The following is an 18,595-nucleotide window of genomic DNA, read 5'->3' on the forward strand; positions in this document are numbered from 1 at the left end:
ACTCAGCCAGTTCAATCTCTACCCACCGCAAACATCTAGGGGTATCCATTTCTTGATACTTTTGAAACGGGTGTTCTGGTCTGCGTTTCTCGCCTCTCTTAATACATTGGCAGCGCTTTTTCGGGCACGCTGTGAATGTCAAAATCAATCAATCACAAATCCATCCATTTTTTTTCTCTGTCTACAACAACTTTCCTCCTTCCCACCGAAAAGATACTCCTAGAGAAACTCATTCATCTGTGTTTTGACGGCCATAGTCGGTTCCTCTAGCCATGGGGCTGACCGGCTGTCTGAATGACGACGCCTTTGGGCCGGCTGTCCAAGGATGCCGCGGTGACTTTGATTTCACGCAGAAGTTTGAGAGGATCTTTTTCTGGCTTGTCCCAGCCGCCATCTTCATCCCGGCGGCAGCATTACGGCTGATCCAGCTCCTCTCCAGGCCGCGGCTCGTCGAAGCTTCGGTACTTCAGCTCATCAAGACTGTAAGTGAACCCTCTCCTCTTCTCCCACCCCCTTCTATCCTTGGCAGACTGGCACAAATGCTAACCAAGCCAAGGGATCGCTCACCGTTCTCGCTGCTCTTCAACTTTGCCTACTTGTTCTGGTGTGTGCTACCAAAGCGGTGGCCGCTGCATCTGAGCTTTCCATTGCGGCCTTATGTCTTGTTCTGGTAGCACATTTGCTTATGCTCCTTGTTTCTCACCTGGAACATGCACGATGCCGACGACCATCGTTTATTCTCAACATCTACCTCTTCCTCACCGTGCTCTTTGACATGGTTCAGACGAGGACGCTATGGCTCGCTGCGACTACTACACATGAGATTACCTTCACGCGTGTCTTTACTGCGTCCTTGGCTCTCAAAATCCCGATCCTTATTCTCGAAGCCTATGAAAAAGCCCGATGGATCGCCCCCGATGGCATCGAACACAGCCCTGAAGAATCGAGCGGCTTCTACAGTCTGGCCACCTACTTTTGGTTGAAGCGGCTCTTCTGGACAGGCTACCGCAAGGTCCTTGTCTCTGATGATCTCTACTCGTTGGACGCGGCCTTGAGCGCAGGTGCCACGGCTCCTCCTCTGTGGGGAAAGCTGCATCGCGATTCCAAGGGCGACCAGCAGCAAACCGTTCTAAGATCCCTCTTTGCGGCTTTCCCTTGGGCGTTTCTGCTGCCCATGATTCCCCGAGCGGCTCTAATTGGCTTCCGATACTCGCAGTCGTTCGTGTTGCAGGCATTGCTCAACCATTTGGAACGGCAGCGCGAGGGTGCTGCTAACAACGGATATGGACTCATAGGAGCGTGCGTACTCGTGTACGTAGGCATGGTCACATCGACGGCCTACTTCGGTTATTTGAACAACAGAGCAGCATACATCACCCGTGCTTGTCTGTGTGCTACCGTTTACCAAAAGACAACCGAGTTGAACCTTTCCAAGGCCAATGACGCTTCGTCTCTGACGTTGATGAGCACTGACGTGGAACACATCGAGACCGGCCTGCTGCAAATGCACCAGATATGGGGTGGCCTGGTTGAAGTAGCCATCGGCTGCTGGCTGCTCTACACTAACATTGGTGTGGCTTTTCTCGTTCCTCTCGGCCTCGTTATCCTGTGCACATTCCTACTCTACGGCGCCATGATGTTTGTACCAAAGCGCCAGACTGTGTGGATGGAGAAGATTCAGACAAGAGTGGCCGTCACTGCCAGCGCCATCGCCGACATGAAGACCTTCAAGATCCTTGGTGTGGCCGGCCGGGTCGCAGACATGGTGCAAAACCACCGAGCCGAGGAGATTAGCGCAGGGAATCAGTTCCGCGTCCTCATGTTGGTTTCTGTGGTCCTGTCTTATATGCCGATATCTCTATCGCCCGTGGTCGCCTTTGCAGCGACATCACGGACTCTGGACGTTTCGAGACTCTTCGTATCGCTTTCCTTCATCATGTTGTTGTCCAGTCCATTGTTGACGCTCTTTCAAGCCGTGCCCGTCTTTCTTGCTGGACTTGCGAGCTTCCGTCGCATCGATGAATACTTGGCACAGCCACGTCAATCGGATTACCGTCAATTCTCATCAAGAGATACACGCCCAGACACCGAAACCGATGAGCACAAGTCACATTCTGCAGCGTCAGAGACGAGCTCTCGCATAGATGGGAAATCTGGCCTCGTATCATCCTCTGTCATCGAAACGCGGCCGGCGTTTGTGGCTACCAATGCTTCCTTTGGCTGGGAGGAGGGTAGCATGATACTACGTGATCTTGACTTTGTCATCCCCAGGGGCAGCATCACAATGATTGTCGGACCGACTGCTTCAGGGAAATCGACGTTGTGTCATGCCTTGCTGGGCGAGATCCCCATTGCTACCGGCAGCCTCACAGCAGGGATTCCGGATTCTGCCATCATCGCATACTGCGCGCAAACGGCTTATCTTTCAAGCGGAACCGTAAAGGAGAACGTTGTTGGCTTCCTCCCATTTTCTCAGAAGAAATATGAATCCGTCATGGAGGCCGCCATGCTGAACATTGACGTTGCTAGCTTGCCATCCGGTCATGATACAGACATCGGAAGCAACGGGATCAAACTCAGCGGCGGTCAGAGGCAACGTCTGTCCCTTGCTAGGGCGCTCTATCTCGAATCAGAGATCTCAGTATTTGATGATGCTCTCAGTGGACTAGACGCCGAAACCGAGGCAAAAGTCTTTGATCGCGTGTTTGGCCTCAGCGGGCTTATTCGTTCAAGAGGTGGCACCGCCGTATGTTTCGGGAACTCTTCGCGGCATCTTGGCTTTGCAGACCATATAATCGTCCTAGGAAAAGATGGCTCGATCGTCAAGCAAGGGTCGGCCGAGATGTTCAACGATGACCCCAATAACAACAGCACACTCCTGCTAATCGACCAAGTCGATGCTTCATCAGCAGACTTGGTGGCCTCCAAGGACGCACAGGGAGCAGAAGACGATGATACTCCGGTCACTAAGAGTGAAGTCAAAGAGCCTGCCCAGTCTGAAAACGAAGGGGACGAAAGCGACATCCTGGGTAACGAGGCAAGGAAGACAGGTGATTTCACCGTCTACCTTTATTACTTACGCAGCACAACAAAGGTGGCCACCATTCTCGTGCTGCTTTCCAGCTTGATCGCCGGCTTTTGCACCAATTTCTCTACCGTCTGGATGTCGTACTGGGCCGAAGACTCTTTGCACCGGCCAAACGCCTTTTACCTTGGTATTTACGGCATGTTGCGTGGTACGGAGCTAATTGGTATATTTGGCGCTTCGGCTTTCCTGCTCATCGCCATTGTCACATCCTCCGGGTTGAACCTTCATTCGCAAGCTATTACTACTGTCATCAGGGCGCCGTTGACTCTGTTCACCAACACCGATACGGGCACGGTAACGAATCTGTTCTCCCAAGATATGACCATCATTGACGGAGAGCTTCCCATGGCCCTCCTCAACGCCTGTCTTGTTTTCTTTGACCTGCTGGGGAACTGCTTCGTCATCGCCGTGGCGTCGCCATACATTATTGCAAGCTATCCCGTTCTCGTTGCTATCCTCTACTTTATTCAGATGTTTTATCTCCGCACCTCGAGGCAACTGCGGCTGTTGAGTCTCGAGGCAAAGAGCCCACTCTAGTAAGGCCCTTCATAAAATACTTTTCGATTTCTGTTTCTCTTCTCTTAGGTTAGAGTCTAATCCTTTATTTCATAGCTCGCACTTTCTCGATACCATGCGAGGCCTGGCAACCGTACGCGCCCACGGGACGACGCCGCAGAATATCACCATGAACAACAAGATCTTGGATACCTCGCAGAGACCGGGTTACCTGCTGGCCATGATTCAACAATGGCTCTCAACGGTTCTGCTGGCCTTGGTCGGTCTCATTGCCACCGTCATCACGGTCCTTGCCACGCAGCTCAGAACAAACTCGGGTTTTGCGGGAGCCAGTTTCGTGACACTCATGACACTCTCCGCCGCCATATCCGAGCTGATGCAGGGGTACACATCGGTAGAAACCTCGATCGGAGCCGTCAGTCGCTTGAGGGCATTTAGTCAGAACATCAAGCCGGAAGATGAAGCCGACGATGATGCGGAGCTTCCCCCGAACTGGCCCTCCAGAGGTGAGATACGGCTCACCGATGTATCCGCTTCATACAGGTCAGTTGTTTCCCTCTGTTTCCCCTGAAAACATGATCTAACATGTTGCCAACTAGCGTGAATGGTGTCGCTACTGAGGACGCTGCGAAAACCTTGGCCTTGTCGAACCTCTCCCTGTCGATCGCGCCGGGTGAAAAGATTGCTATTTGTGGAAGAACAGGAAGGTAAGAAACCCAAGAGAGATGACCATGGCGTTTACGGTCTTTGATTAAAATCTAAAACTGAATAGTGGAAAATCCTCCCTCATGTTACTACTCTTACGACTTCTCGAGCCTCTACCGTCTTCCTCTCACACCCTAGAAGTGGATAGCGTCGCCCTCGGTCGTGTAAATCGTACAGCCCTGAGACAAAGAATCATCACTATCCCTCAAGATCCAGTTCTTCTTCCAGGCGACGCAACGATCAAGGAAAATCTCGACTACTTGGGCGGTGCCACGGATGAAGACTGCATGTCTGTAATCGAGACGGCACAGCTGGCTGATTTTGTGAAAGAGTCTGGCGGCATGGACGCCAAGATGTGCGCAGACAAGCTCAGTTCCGGCCAGAAGCAACTCTTCAGCTTAGCTCGAGCCATGCTTCGACGGAGGACAAAGCAGCAGCAGCAGGAGTCTGGAACTTCGTCCACGGACGGTGGGCTTTTGCTTGTCGACGAGTTGAACTCTAGGCTGGACGCCGACACCGACCGCCTGATCCAGGACGTCATACGGAAAGACTTTGCCACCTACACAGTCATCGTGATCGCCCATCGCCTGGATATCGTCATGAATCTATGTGATCGGGTGTTTGTTCTGGATAAGGGCCAAGTGGTTGAGGTGGACGATCCGAAGGTCTTGGTAGATGCGAAGCAGAGCCAGTTCAGCAAGCTGTACCACGGTGGTGGCGGGACATGAGTGGTAAAGAATAGTACTAAGAAATTTGATTTTCAGATTGTACTTGGATCATTGCGTCATTGTTATAAATCATTCATTTAAAGACATCACATACTTGCATTTATCATTCTAACCTACTCGTATAGATAGTTATCACAGTCATTATTAAACATCATCGTATTGATATCAATTTTGGTCACGGCACTGAAGCCTGCGTTGTAAGTTTTATGTGTATGTATTGAATTGACTTATGTTTGCGATAAAGATAGTAGCTTTGAATTGTTGTGGTAACTACTTCTGTGCTAGCCATCCATTACGCACAAGCATATAAATCGTACATGATCAGATTGATTTCCCTCTCCGACTGCCTGACGCCGTGAAGGGGAGCGCGCAGCCGATGTTCCGACACCCTTTGGAAAGTAGTCCCAACATTGACGATGGGCCGATTCTCACAAACATCCACGACCTTCCATTCACCCGTCTTTGGCTGCTGCACCTCCAAGAATGGCTCGTCGTAGAAAGTCAGGGTGAGCAGATCCGAGTCCACATGGTGCTCCATCAAAGACGTCCCGGCCGCGGCAGACGCCAATCCTAGACACATATTGCTTCGTCCGGGTTTCCGGGAGTCACTGACGACTTCGGTCGAGATGGGAGGGTCGAGGGATTCGCACAGCAGTGTTGACAGTTGCCTCAGTATATCGTCGGTCATTGTCGCGAGCTTGGAGATTTCGGCTTCCACGGGACGTATAGGTACGGGCAGGTTGAGAGTGCCATCAAGTTGTTGTCCGCGAGATAACTAGAAGAATGGGGAAATCAGTCATTTGACACGTTGCGCTTGCTTTCTACCCACGATTGGAGGGGAAACTAACTTTGAGAGTTTGAACATGAACCTCGTCGTGGCAATCATAACTGTACGTAAATTGTCAGATTTACGTCTGCCGGCCATCTCTGCGCGAGAACTAGATGTTTTTGCCTCATGCAGCGCAGTACAGTGTAAAGAGTTTGTGTTGTCTTACCCATCCTCGTCAAGATCGGAGCTAAAAAGCAGCTTCTGCTCTGGTTCTTGTGCAAAGAACTTGCGCTGGGCTTCAATAATGGCTTGCTGGTCTGCCACAACTGCCTCTTTGCGCGACTCCCCAAGGTCAAGGAAGAACAAACCCTGATTAGACGAGACGCGAACCAATTTCTGTACCTCGGTCGCCTCTCTGGCTAGGAGAGCGCTATAGTCTATAACCTCGAGCAGGCTCATTTTTCTGGTTGCGACAGCCGTGAAGTGGTGCGCAGTCATAGCTTTCCTGTCAACTTGCGACGAATAAGATGGACATACCCCGGCGAAAAGCCAGACGGTCTTTAATATCTACCTGATTTGTCTGTCAACCTTACAATGGGCCCGCACATGAGGGATTGCTACCCATTCCGTCTTCTATGGCGGCGAGTGAGCGCATGAGTCCTGACAACCCAGCCTAACCACACGGCAATATGGGCATTGCCCATCTTAGCTACGTAACTAGTCCTGAACACTGAGCATGTACCTGATACGGATGAAGATCATAGTATGAATCTGTTTGCTTCAGCACACCCTGGAGTCTCTGCAGCAAGGGATCAATCATCCAATATCTGACAAGGAATACCCCTGTCGTTTGTCAGGGGCCTGCAGGGACTATGGCCTTTTTGACAGGGATTGATCGACGCTAAAGGAACAGACGACGCTAAAGCTGGCGGGACTTTGCATATTGGTGATGGTGGCCTTGCATATCGGTGGTGGCCCTGCATGCTGAGATGGGGCCGTTGCAACGTTCATGCCCATCCATATTCATCCTTCAGCCTGTAGGTGCTATGTACTCGTACGAGGAGCAAATCCTGGGCTGCAATGTGTCTCCATCATCTGCAATGGTCAGAAAGGCATGCAAGATAATGCTACAAGCAATTAGCCAGTACTTCAGAGGGGCATGTGCAGCAGTCTATCAGGGGTTTCTGGTCGTCATACTCTGTGTAGTAATCATACCGAGGCCCGGTCTTTAAAGCAGCCAACGTTATTTTGTGAGTTACTGTGAGCTTCAGCTTGATGACTCGATAGACATCCTTCTGATTATTAAGAGTTAATTGACTCTTAGACCAAAACTTGCCAGTTCGTTATCATCGAACTTTTGTTACCAGGCCTTATTCTGCTAAGTCGACATGGATCCCAAGGTATACGACATACTATGCATTGGAGGCGGTCCCGGTGGGCTTGGAGTTGCCATGACGGTCTCCCGTCAGGACTTTTCCGTGCTCGTTCTGGATTCTGGGGTCTATAGGTACGTTCAATTTGTTCAACCCTGGTGATTCTGGGTACCATGCGAACAGAATACACGCTTATGCAAAAGGTTGAAGAAACGCTCGCTCGAAGCACATGCACATGGTGGCTGGCTTTGATCATGTCGATCCCGCTGCCTTTTTGCAAAAGACGCGTGGAGATCTCCAGGAGCGCTATGAAAACTTTGAATTCAAATCTGCGACGGTCAAGACGGTGCGAAAGCTTGAGAGCGGCATCTTTGAAGCAGAAGATGAGCAGGGAGTGATATATCAAAGCAAGAGACTTGTCTTAGCTACCGGGGTCAAAGACGTGATGGAAGACATCCCCGGATACGAGCAGGCATGGGCTTACGGAATGTGAGTAAAATTAGCGAATGGTGTTTCTCAGCTGCGTTTTGTCCGATCTTGCTAATAACCCGGGAACCCAGATTCCACTGCCTGTTTTGCCACGGTTATGAAGAGCGCGGTGCATCTTCTTCTGGAGTGCTGGCCATCGGCCACGCGGCAGACCCGGATGTTGTCGAGCGTATTGCTAAGATGGCCAAGAGATTATCGAAGAGCGTAACGGTCTACACAAATGGCGACAGTGAGCTCTCGACGCAATCCGAGGCCCAGCTGAACAGCAGTAAGATCCGCTTTGACAACCGAAAGATCGCCAAACTCGCGCCCGTGGGAAGTGGCCCCGAGGTGGATGTCATCTTTGACGACGGCAGCTCCCAGAGAGAAGGGTTTCTCTCTCACCTGCCCAGATATGAGCAGAGGTCATCCCTGGCTGCACAGCTTGGGCTCGAGATGGAGGAGTCGGGTGTGATCAAGGTTGAGCCACCCTTCAATAAGACAAGCTTGCCCGGGTGCATGGCTGTCGGTGATGCAGCCACGCCGTTTCAGGGTGTATTGCAATCCTTGTACATGGCTGCCGGCTCAGGCAGTGGCGTAGCGGCCTATTTGCAGGATGAGCTGGATGCGGCGGATGAACTATAAAGATAGCCTTTGAATGAAAAGTACTCATTTGTCCGTAGTATGCCGTTTCTGCGTCACATTTAAGTGTATAGCTCATAGCTTTCTCGGTTTTAGATTCTATTAACGAGACTCTACTATCATTATGCATTTGTAGTTGGCTGATAAACATCAAAGACCTGATGATTGTGAACAAGGACCTTCTCTTCATCGCCTTCGAGACAAATTCATATGTGTGCAAACTCAACATTTATCACAAGAGACAAGTTCAGATCATTTCAGGACACAATACTCAACTGCGTGATCGGCGGAGATGAGAGAGCTTGTTTTTATTTACAGTCGGGCTTCGCATGCACCACAAGCCCTGGATTTTCTTTACATCCACCCCTCCCCCCTTTCGCGACTCTGCTTGCCCCAACATATACATCAAGCATGCTAGATGCTGTAGCAAGGTCACTGTGAAGTGTGAAAGGTATACAGATGTCGACCGGCCCTTGGTTGATGTAGTGGAGAAGTATAATGCCGGATTATTGCTTGGTTCGCGTGCTGTGATATGCAGTTACTTTTCTAACCAAATGGTCAGGAGCCACTTTGAAAGTGGTATCATGACCAGATCAAAGGCTCTTGTTTTGAACAGGCTTCAAAGAGGGGTTCTTGGGTGATGACGAAACGTGGAATTCTTATATTCCACGACCTTCATAAAATATCCAAAGAATAGCATTAGGCTCAATTACTTATTCTACCCTTCCCAGCCCTAAGTAGGTCTTTCTAGGATTATCTATATTATAAGCGCTAATAAGACAGCGAGAAGCGCTATGCCCAACGGTTCTTGCTTGATAGAGTTGGCAGCATTTTTCCCAGAGTCGGATCCAGAACCGGGTGGCTCATCCTCCGAATTGAGCTGAGTTGAACCGTATGGCTTGTACCCGCCACTGATACTGCTTTTATGGCCGGTAGAGCCCTCCACACACTTGCTGTTGTCCAAGTGCGCGGACCAGACCTGCTTCCAGGCCTCAACAGGCTTAGCGTAGGATTCGGCAGTGTAGAAGATGCGGCAATCAGCTGCTTCGTAGATGTATTGCAGAGGAGTTGCGGTCCTGTCACCCTTGCGAACCTGATCTTGGGACTGAGCCCGAGATGAGGAGTCGCCGACACGGATGGCGACATTAGGCACGTCAGCAACGGCGGTGATGGAGTCATCATCGCTCTTGACAGAAGTGAGGCCAATGGTAGAGGAGACATTGAGGACGTTAAATGCTACTTTAACAAAGTTGATGAGAGGAATGACTTCTCCACCCTTACTGCCAGTAATGGTTTGGATGGGCTTGTTCTGGGGTCGCCCACCGACAGTGACAGCTTTGACGCCAGCAATGTTTTTGAGTTCCTCATGGAACGAAGCACATGATGAACCACAGAGTGCATCTGTGAACATGACAACATTGGAAGGCTGGAAAGCAGTTGGTCGAGAGCCTTCAACGAAGTTGAAGCCATCTGGTAGAATCGAGAGGCGGTCCGCATTGGAGTACTGCCCAGGGTTGTTAGTTTCGGAAATAATTTGAGCAACCTAATATTAAGTGTAAACTTACGTTGTAACGGAAGGTGGTGGTGAACCTGTCATTGTTCAAATCTAGCGGTCCATTGAATTGATCCCAGCTGTCGAAATTGTTGCCCTTGGCAGTACGGAAGTGCCACCAGGCCCAGTATCGGAAGATTTCAACTTTCTGAATGTCTATATCAAAGCCGGTCTGAAACTTGTTGGCAAGTTCGGAGTTAGTGTACACCTCGTTAATAGCATCTCCAATTTTAGTGAACGCTTCGGTAGTCCTGTATCTTTGTGCGGAGAATGGATCCATGTCAGGGAAGAGTTGCATGAAAGCATCGATCAAAAGGTTGGCGTTGCCTCCGCCGTTCTCGCGGAGATCAATGATGAGCTTCTGCTTGTTCTCGCTGATGCATTTCTGGAGAAAAGACTCAATTGTAGCTTGGAAGTCGTTATTGAAGTCAGTTTCGGTGAACTTGGTTTCGTCGGGGTTGCTAAAGGAAATAATCTTGAGAACAGCAACATCACTGAAACCGCTGCCTGTCAAGAAGTACCCGGCGACGGTACCGGTTTTGGCCTCGGCAACAGCACTGGCATATGCTCCAATAGAGGGGATATTCTGACGTTTGGCTCGGGGGCCGAGATGGTAGGTGCCGATAGGAATGGTAGGCACAGGACCAAGGATACCAGGGGAAATGACTTCTTTCTCCTTGTCGCTCGAGCTGCTAGACTTTGCGCCTGTGAGCGCTCCAGTACAGAACTTCTTGAAGAAGGTCTCTCCATCAACGACGCCTTCAAAGTTCAACTTGCTGACTGCGATGTTCAAGACGGACGCTTCTGACGAGTTGGTCCAAACAACATCGGTGCTGTTGCCATCGTACTTGGTTTGAAGCGCAAACGCACCATCGTGGTCGGTATCACCCTTGGCAAACATCCTATTCATCCGCCCATCCGAATCGATGTACTGTGAGTGGGCATTTTCCATGAGGAAATCGTAGGGATTCATGCCGTTGATCGACTTGATGTCGGAAACGCTATCGTCGCCATCGGTAAGGGCTGCGACATCCTCGTGAACGTACAGTTTGGGGAGGGCTTTACCGTCTGTAGAGATGGAGGCGACTCTAAACCTTCTTTGAAAGTTGAATATTTGGAGTATATCGGGATAGTAGCTGAAATGGAAGTTGCCAGTGCGGATTGTAATGTTTTGGATCGCCAACTGAACCGCATACTCGCTCTCATATGATCCCAGATTGGACTTGATCTCGTCCAACTCGCCCATGATGTCCAGAGGACCATATTCCCAGTCGTTTCCAGGGTTCTTTAGCCAGCCAATCTCTGAGTGAAATTGCCATACTTGCTTGAGCTGGTCGATGAGCTTGGAGTTTCCTTCAGTGTCGACAGGCACAGAATCCAGGCAGTTGAACGCTTCAACGGCTGGTACCACCGAAGCCACAGGATCCGCAAGTCTAGACGCGATAATTGCGCAGGGAGCCCTGGATGTGCTCGTTTGCGCAACGGCGAGAGTCGCCGAAGTGAGAATGAGAATGCTCTTCATCGTCGCAGAATGACCCATTTTCGAGCAAAGGTTTAGGCTCAGGGTGCAGGCTTACGCGACAGGTATTAACTTCCACGCAATACAGTAACACCCCTAAACAAAGGAATTAGAAGAGACAGACAGCAGCAATATCAAGACCAGAGGGCTAAGAGCATTCGACCAGGCAAAGCAACAAGCTAATATTCATATATAAGCCTAGCTTGAAGCAATACCTTTTGTTCAACAAGCGTCTTGAAGAACTTCCTCAAGAGCAAGTTGAGTAATGAACAGTGCAGCCTAACTGAACAAAGGGAGGCCTCACTATTTTCTATTTTCCAGTCAGCCTAGTCTCCCTTTCTCGTTTGGCTTGAAATATTTGATGTCTCACCCATTGGGTGCGGCTGGACAGCATTTTTGCCAAGGGCGCAATTGATCCAATCAGAGCTTCAATGCAATCTGTTCTCGTCAAATCATATGCCCAAACTCGTAGTACATCTATTCTCTGAAGAATTTAAATGTAAAAGAAGTACCACCAAGCCCCCTAGCAGAACGCTACATCACAAATATAGGAGTCGCCTACAGAGAACAGTCAGTACTACTTATTCTTCAGCTCAAATTTGGAGAAAAGTGGCTCTTAAAATGGAACTTGTAGTCCAGGCGAAAATGAGATCCAGCCGCACTCGAGGGAATTACCTAGCGATGGAGAGAAGAGGGTAGGGCTGAGCCGGCAAATGGAGCATCACGACAAGCTTAGGAATGCACGCTTCCGTTTCCCAGGTGATTTGCTTTCTCAGGCCATCTAGTATTGCTGACAAGCATTGCCAGCAGCCTCTTTCTTCCAGACAGTTTTCCGGTGATCAGTCAAAACGCCTATAGGCAGACTACAGATCTTAAGTAGACAAGCAAGACGATCACCGGTTTTGTCAGAACCAACGGTCGTACACCGAAGCTGAGGAACGCACGGTTGGTGTGTGGAGGAGACATGCAAAAGAACTAGCCCAAGGCTGCGCGATGGAGACGAACTCAGCTTGCTGACGCTGGTTTCGGTAAACACTAGTGAGTGGTTTGTGGGGTCCCAAAGACTACAACTGAGACACAACAGTAATCGGGGCTTAACGCGAAGGTCGGTGTAAGCAAGAAACTACTCTAGCATTCTGCCACGGAACGCGCGTCGAAGTTTGTCTGTCTTAGAATTTTGGACACGTTTCCCAGCCAATCAACATTTCAGAAGCCAAGAAAGAAAGAAAATGAAAAGACATAAAAGATTGAAGGTAAAAAAAGATTTTCATAATAACATACGCCCGGCACTGTAAAAAAGAAAAGCTAAAAATAAACACCTTATTGACTATGAAAACACTCTTTACGATACTATATCCATTCCCACTCTAGACTAGGATTACAGTGGACAGATACTTTGGTTGTTAACTGCGGTTGGAGACAGAAATTACACGCTTCAACTCATAGATTAACAACCCAGAGCTAGCTACCTATCACATACAGACCTTGCGGGTATACATTGAAGTCATTCAGTGAAAGGGTAAGCCAGCACCTTGCCAACAGGCCTTGCCAAGCGGCAAGGCATCCCAGAAGGGAGATGAGTAAGTCTTCGATGAGCTACCTGAGATCTTTTCGGGACCCTGGCAATAGTCGCAGCCTTGCTGTTGAGAGGCGATGAGCTTTCCCTCCTGTCTGGTACCGATTCAGCCGCGACGACTGCGCCATTTCACGACTTGGTCGCGGCGATTTTGACGTTCACAATCCATTTGTGAGTCCAGTCCGGTTCCGCAGCGCCTGAGGCTATGTTCGTGCACTCGACGTACATGAACATCACGGTCATCGTCTCTGCCTCCTTCTCCATGAGCTTGGTCTGTTACTTATCATGCAGTCGAGCGGGGTAAGTGATGCAAGTTCGCCTACGGCTTTTCAGCTGCGTCTGACTGCATTTGGGTGGCAACGTTGCCTAAGCGGCCACATCAGACAATCAGGCTGTACTCAACAGGCTGTCATGCATTCAGGCCCAAAAAAGTCTCTCTGTGACTTGACAAGTCACACTAGCCTCTATCACCTTATGGCATTGAAAGAGCTTCAAACCCCGGTTGTGATCTTTGATTAAAGAGACCGTATCGAAAAATAAGATCAACGTCCTCTCTAGGCCGCTGCCATTAATGTCGGACCCTCAAATCTACACGGTCGGCTGGGTATGCGCTATAGCTACCGAGTTCACTGCCGCGCAGGCTCTGCTAGATGAAGAATATGACGACCCTCCTCCAGCCGCCGAGCGAGATAACAACAGTTATGCCCTTGGTAGAATGGGGAAACATCATGTAGTGATTACAGTCTTGCCAAACGGGGAGTATGGCAAAGGCGCCGCCGCAGCAGCAGCCCGGGACATGCTACGTAGCTTCCCGAATATCCGCATTGGATTGATGGTCGGCATCGGAGGCGGTGCGCCCAGCCCGAAACATGATGTGCGACTGGGCGACATTGTGGTCAGTAGTCGTGACGGAGGGAAGGGCGGTGTTTTCGGCTACGACTTTGGCAAAACCATTCAAAATCAGAAGCAGGGAATTTCATTTCAACATACTGATTTCCTAGATCAGCCACCGACAGTATTACGGACGGCTGTCAGTTCGCTTAGGAGTCGTTATGAAAGAAGAGGACACCGACTTGGTGCCGATGTTAAAGAGGCGTTGGAAAGATGGCCTCGTCTACAGAAAGGATATTCGCACCCTCCTCTCGATAGCGATAAACTCTATCGCTCTGATATCATTCATCCAAACTCACCAGACGATTGTAGTCGTGTGTGTAGCAACGACTTGAGCGTGCTAGTAGGTCGAGTCCCCCGGGGCGAACACGACGATGACCCCGCCGTACACTATGGACTCATTGCCAGTGGAGACCAAGTCATGAAGAATGCAACTCTCCGTGATAAATTGGCAACTGAAAATGGCGTCCTTTGCTTCGAGATGGAGGCTGCTGGCCTAATGAACCATTTCCCATGTATGGTGATTCGAGGAATATGCGACTATTCTGATTCACATAAGAACAAGGCGTGGCAGGGCTTTGCTGCGATGACGGCGGCGGCATATGCGAAAGACCTTTTGCGGCAAATTCAGCCTAACAAGGTCGATGAAGAAAGACGACTCAGTGAAATTGTTAATAGCGGTTAGTGAAGAAGCCTCTGTTGACGCATATCATCACAGCCATTACATATGCTTACTACTGTTAGTCCAACAAGGCCTCGGAGCCATCCAGCGGACAGCTGATGAAACTAAATGTGCAGTCCTATCCTTGCGCGACAACAACTACCTTACTGAGCTTGAGCGCTGGCTTCGCCCGCCCGACACATCAACCAATTTCAATTCAGCCAGAAAGAAATGGCACCAAGGGTCTGGGTCTTGGTTCCTTGACAGTCTTGCCTATCAAGACTGGAAGCATGGAGTGCGCCGCCATCTGTGGCTTTATGGCTTGGCCGGATGTGGCAAGACTGTCCTCAGTTCAACGATTGTAGCTAATCTCCGGAGCACGAAAGACTACATTACCCTTGAGTTCTACTTCGATTTCAACGATGTCGAGAAGCAGAAACTTGACAGCCTCTTACGGTCTCTCATCTTTCAACTCTACTCACAAAACTACAACCCGCAAACCCTTCATGCTTTGTTTACATCTTTTAATGGAGGTAAGAGACAGGCTGACACCAAATCCTTAGCAGCTTGCCTCAGTAAAATGCTAAATAATTTGAAAAACACTTATATTATCCTTGACGCACTAGACGAGTGTACGGAGAGGAATGAGCTGCTTGAATGGATAAAGGAGTTCGTTCTGACTCATAACCTAAGGTGTGTTTACTTGATTGCTACTAGCCGAACAGAAGATGTGTTTCTTAGGCGTCTTCCTATCGTTATTGGCAAGGAATGTTGTCTCTCGCTCGACAAAACAGCTATAGACTTGGACATACGTTCCTACGTCATGGCAAAGCTTGAGCATAGTCACGATTTCGTGGATAAACACTTATCTCCCGAGCTCCTCGACCGGATCATCTGCAAAGTCGGAGGCGGGGCCGATGGAATGTGAGCTTATGCTTGATTTGAAGACACTTATGGATCTGACTGTTTTCGCAGGTTCAGATGGGCATCATGTCAATTGGATAGTCTTGCCGCGTGTAGAAGCCCCCAGGACATAGAGACAACGCTCGAGTCTCTACCAACCGATCTCAATGAAACGTATCAGCGTATGATCTACCGCATACCCTCGAAAGTCAGGAAGAAAGCCATACGTCTGCTGCAGTTCATGGTTCATGTTCGACAACCCCTGACATTGCTAGAGGCAAAAGATGTGATAGCCACACAGTTTGACGAAGATCCGCGGGGTTTCAACATAAAAGGGCGGCCGTTCGAGGGAATCGACGTTCTGTACTACTGCCCTGGCTTGGTTTCGATTGCAACAGGCCTGCGACAACAAAGTATTGTCAAAGAAAAGCCCGAAATGGAGTTTCTTGTTCTTGCTCATTTCTCAGTAAAGGAGTATCTACTGTCGGGAGATGATTTCAACCTCACAAGGGCGAGCGTTATTATAGCCCGCACCTGTTTGACCTATTTAACAGACATCTGTGGTGACTTTCTACATCTGAAACAACACTTCCCACTGGCGATACGGGCTGCAGAAATCTGGATGTTTTATGCAGGTTTGGCTGAACACTCTGGCGAGACCACTCAACAGGCAGTCGATTTTCTTGAAGATGGGAGACGCTTGAAACAATGGAGTGACATCTATCAACCCGATGACGATTTTTGGCACCCAGACAGGGGGCCCTCTGAATCTTCTAAAGCATCTGGCCTCTACTATGCTTGTGTAGCTGGATTAAAAGAAGTGACAAGAAGTCTCGTAGCCCGTGGAGCTGCAATTCACACACAAAAAAATGGCTACTATGGCAGTCCTATACAAGCCGCCGTGGTTGGAGGCTGCAAAGAGATTGTAGAACTTCTGCTAGACAAGGGAGCTAGGGCTGATATGCGAGGTAGTGATGGCAAGAGCTCGCTCCACGTTGCCTCCTGTGGAGGTCATCAAAGAATCGTTCAAATTCTGCTAGACAAGGGGGCGGAGATCAATAGAATTTGCCTTACGAGTGGTACAGCCCTCCGAGCTGCCTCGGAACAAGGCCATCAGGGGGTCGTGCAAATTTTATTGAATCAGGGAGCTGAGGTTAACAATGAGGGCGGTATTCATGATTCTCCTCTCATAGTTGCATCTACTAAAGGTCATCGGGAGATTGTACAACTCTTATTAGAAAAGGGGGCAGATATCAACGCGCGAGGCCTTTCATATTCTTGTGCTACACATGCCGCTGCATTTTGGGGCCATGCAGAGATCATACGGCTCTATATATCCCAGGGGGCCATTATTAACGTCAGAGGGGGCATGTACGGTGATACTCCTCTTATGGCTGCCTCCGCTAGAGGCAGCCTAGAGGTTGTAAAACTGCTTCTAGACCAAAAGGCTAATGTCAACATTCGAGGGATTAAAGGTAACACCCCTCTAACAAATGCCTTAGATGGAGGCAACTGGGAGATTGCTAAGCTCCTGCTACAAAAAGGAGCAGCTGTCAACGTTAGAGGGGGTATGTATGGCGATACTCCTCTTATGGCTGCCTCCGCTGGCGGTAATCTAGAGGTTGTAAAACTTCTCCTAGGCTACAAGGCTGATGTCAACATTGGAGGGATTAACGGCAACACTCCTCTTACAAGTGCCTTGGATAAAGGCAACTGGGAGATTGCTAAGCTCCTGCTACAAAAAGGAGCAGCTGTCAACGTTAGAGGGGGTATGTATGGCGATACTCCTCTTATAGCCGCCTCCGCTGGCGGTAATCTAGAGGTTGTAAAACTTCTCCTAGGCTATAAGCCTAATATTAACATAGGAGGTGTTGACGGTAATACCCCTCTTACAATTGCCCTAGATAGAGGCAACGGGGATCTCATAAACCTCCTGCTAGAAAATGGGGCTGATGTAAACATGCGAGGGGGGCTATATCACCGTACGCCTCTTGAAACTGCTTCATTGAAAGGCTATCAGAATGTTGTAAGGCTCCTACTTGAAAAGGGGGCTGATTTAAATGGGCAAGGTTGGAGAAATGGTTCTGCCCTTATAGCTGCCTCAGCCGGAGGTAAACTTCAAACCGTGCAGCTGCTGCTAGAAGAAAGGGCCAAGGTCCGAATGAGTGTTACCGAGCACTTTTATGCTGTTCTAAATGCTGAAAATGGAGGATATCAAGAGATTATAGATCTGCTTGTGGATAATAAGGCTTCTTTGACTGGAGGTTGTCATAAGGTCGCAAACAGTTAAAGGGTAGGAACCTTTCTCCTATTCTTCAACGTGGGTTGCATGAATAAGTACCTCTAGAAGACAGAATACATACATCAGCGTCGAAATAGTATCATAATAAAACGCTGTAATACTTCGTGTCCTCGTATTTGAAGAGTAATGTGCAAAAGTCGCTCGGGAGCTGTAACATCCAGTCTGGCAATGGTTTATTGGCTTCGGGGAAAAGATGGATCTTAATAAGAGCTTGCTTAACAAAAGATGTATTATTTGATAGTACCTTACCTCGCGCTAATAATATCATTGATACAGCCTCAGAAGTGGCTAAGGCAGAGCTAGTCCCATGCTTCAAATAATGGCAGTTCTATAATTAAGATATTAAGACCCAAAATTCTATTCTACTACTTTAACGGAGGATTTCGGAACTTGCTCATAACACAGCTATGAACCACGCCCTGAGAAAAGTCTCAGGAGGAATAAATAGCAACATTTTCCCAGACTCTCTATCGTCATTCAGAGTTTCCCAAAGGCAGTCTTTTATTGAGCGATAAATCCAAGTACCATTCTATTCCCTCTGTTCGCTGATGTCACACTTTACCTTCCGCCAGTTTTGTCCATTCAATCGCAGTGCAAAATTACGTCATGTCGTGGGGCAATCTGGGCTCGCCATCTATACTCAAATGGTCAGAACGATCAGGTGTTGATTCGAAATCGCCGCCGAACACAAGCGCAAGGAGAGTCAGACCCAAAATGAAAAAACTCAGAGTAATTCGGAAGCCTCGATATCTCCTTCAAGGTCCGAATGAGGGAAGAGTGGACGGTGTAGGAGTGCCGCTCCAGCTTATCGGATCATCCTACAAAGAGAAGCTTCCATCTGAAGCGAGATGGTTCAAGCCAGGCGGTGTTTCCAAGCTAGCTTCGAGTAACACGGTCTCGAG

General features: G+C 49.1%; 5 protein-coding genes across 5 annotated transcripts; 3 read left to right on the forward strand and 2 right to left on the reverse strand.

Moving 5' to 3' along the window:
* Positions 1 to 272: 272 nt before the first annotated feature.
* On the forward strand, positions 273 to 5,037 carry CTRU02_215245 (ABC transporter; the record flags this gene model as incomplete). Its single annotated transcript, XM_036730524.1, has 5 exons — positions 273 to 482; positions 557 to 3,624; positions 3,701 to 4,147; positions 4,204 to 4,311; positions 4,377 to 5,037. The coding sequence occupies 5 exons, from the start codon at positions 273 to 275 to the stop codon at positions 5,035 to 5,037; spliced, it is 4,494 nt and encodes a 1,497-aa protein (XP_036577767.1).
* A 292-nt stretch (positions 5,038 to 5,329) lies between these two features.
* Positions 5,330 to 6,265, reverse strand: CTRU02_215246 (2og-fe oxygenase family protein; the record flags this gene model as incomplete). The annotated part of the gene is made up of 3 exons (XM_036730525.1): positions 5,330 to 5,812; positions 5,886 to 5,925; positions 6,033 to 6,265. 3 exons carry the CDS (start codon positions 6,263 to 6,265, stop codon positions 5,330 to 5,332), a joined length of 756 nt encoding a protein of 251 aa, XP_036577768.1.
* A 929-nt stretch (positions 6,266 to 7,194) lies between these two features.
* On the forward strand, positions 7,195 to 8,292 carry CTRU02_215247 (thioredoxin reductase-like protein 1; the record flags this gene model as incomplete). Its single annotated transcript, XM_036730526.1, has 3 exons — positions 7,195 to 7,313; positions 7,390 to 7,668; positions 7,740 to 8,292. The coding sequence occupies 3 exons, from the start codon at positions 7,195 to 7,197 to the stop codon at positions 8,290 to 8,292; spliced, it is 951 nt and encodes a 316-aa protein (XP_036577769.1).
* Positions 8,293 to 9,046: 754 nt separating this feature from the next.
* On the reverse strand, positions 9,047 to 11,363 carry CTRU02_215248 (peptidase s41 family protein; the record flags this gene model as incomplete). The annotated part of the gene is made up of 2 exons (XM_036730527.1): positions 9,047 to 9,793; positions 9,855 to 11,363. 2 exons carry the CDS (start codon positions 11,361 to 11,363, stop codon positions 9,047 to 9,049), a joined length of 2,256 nt encoding a protein of 751 aa, XP_036577770.1.
* Positions 11,364 to 13,507: 2,144 nt separating this feature from the next.
* CTRU02_215249 (uncharacterized protein) lies at positions 13,508 to 17,681 on the forward strand (the record flags this gene model as incomplete). The annotated part of the gene is made up of 3 exons (XM_036730528.1): positions 13,508 to 14,507; positions 14,572 to 15,412; positions 15,464 to 17,681. The coding sequence occupies 3 exons, from the start codon at positions 13,508 to 13,510 to the stop codon at positions 17,679 to 17,681; spliced, it is 4,059 nt and encodes a 1,352-aa protein (XP_036577771.1).
* Between the last annotated feature and the right edge of the window lie 914 nt (positions 17,682 to 18,595).

Source organism: Colletotrichum truncatum, assembly GCF_014235925.2.
Source record: "Colletotrichum truncatum strain CMES1059 chromosome Unknown Contig_0014, whole genome shotgun sequence".
Taxonomy (NCBI): domain Eukaryota; kingdom Fungi; phylum Ascomycota; class Sordariomycetes; order Glomerellales; family Glomerellaceae; genus Colletotrichum; species Colletotrichum truncatum.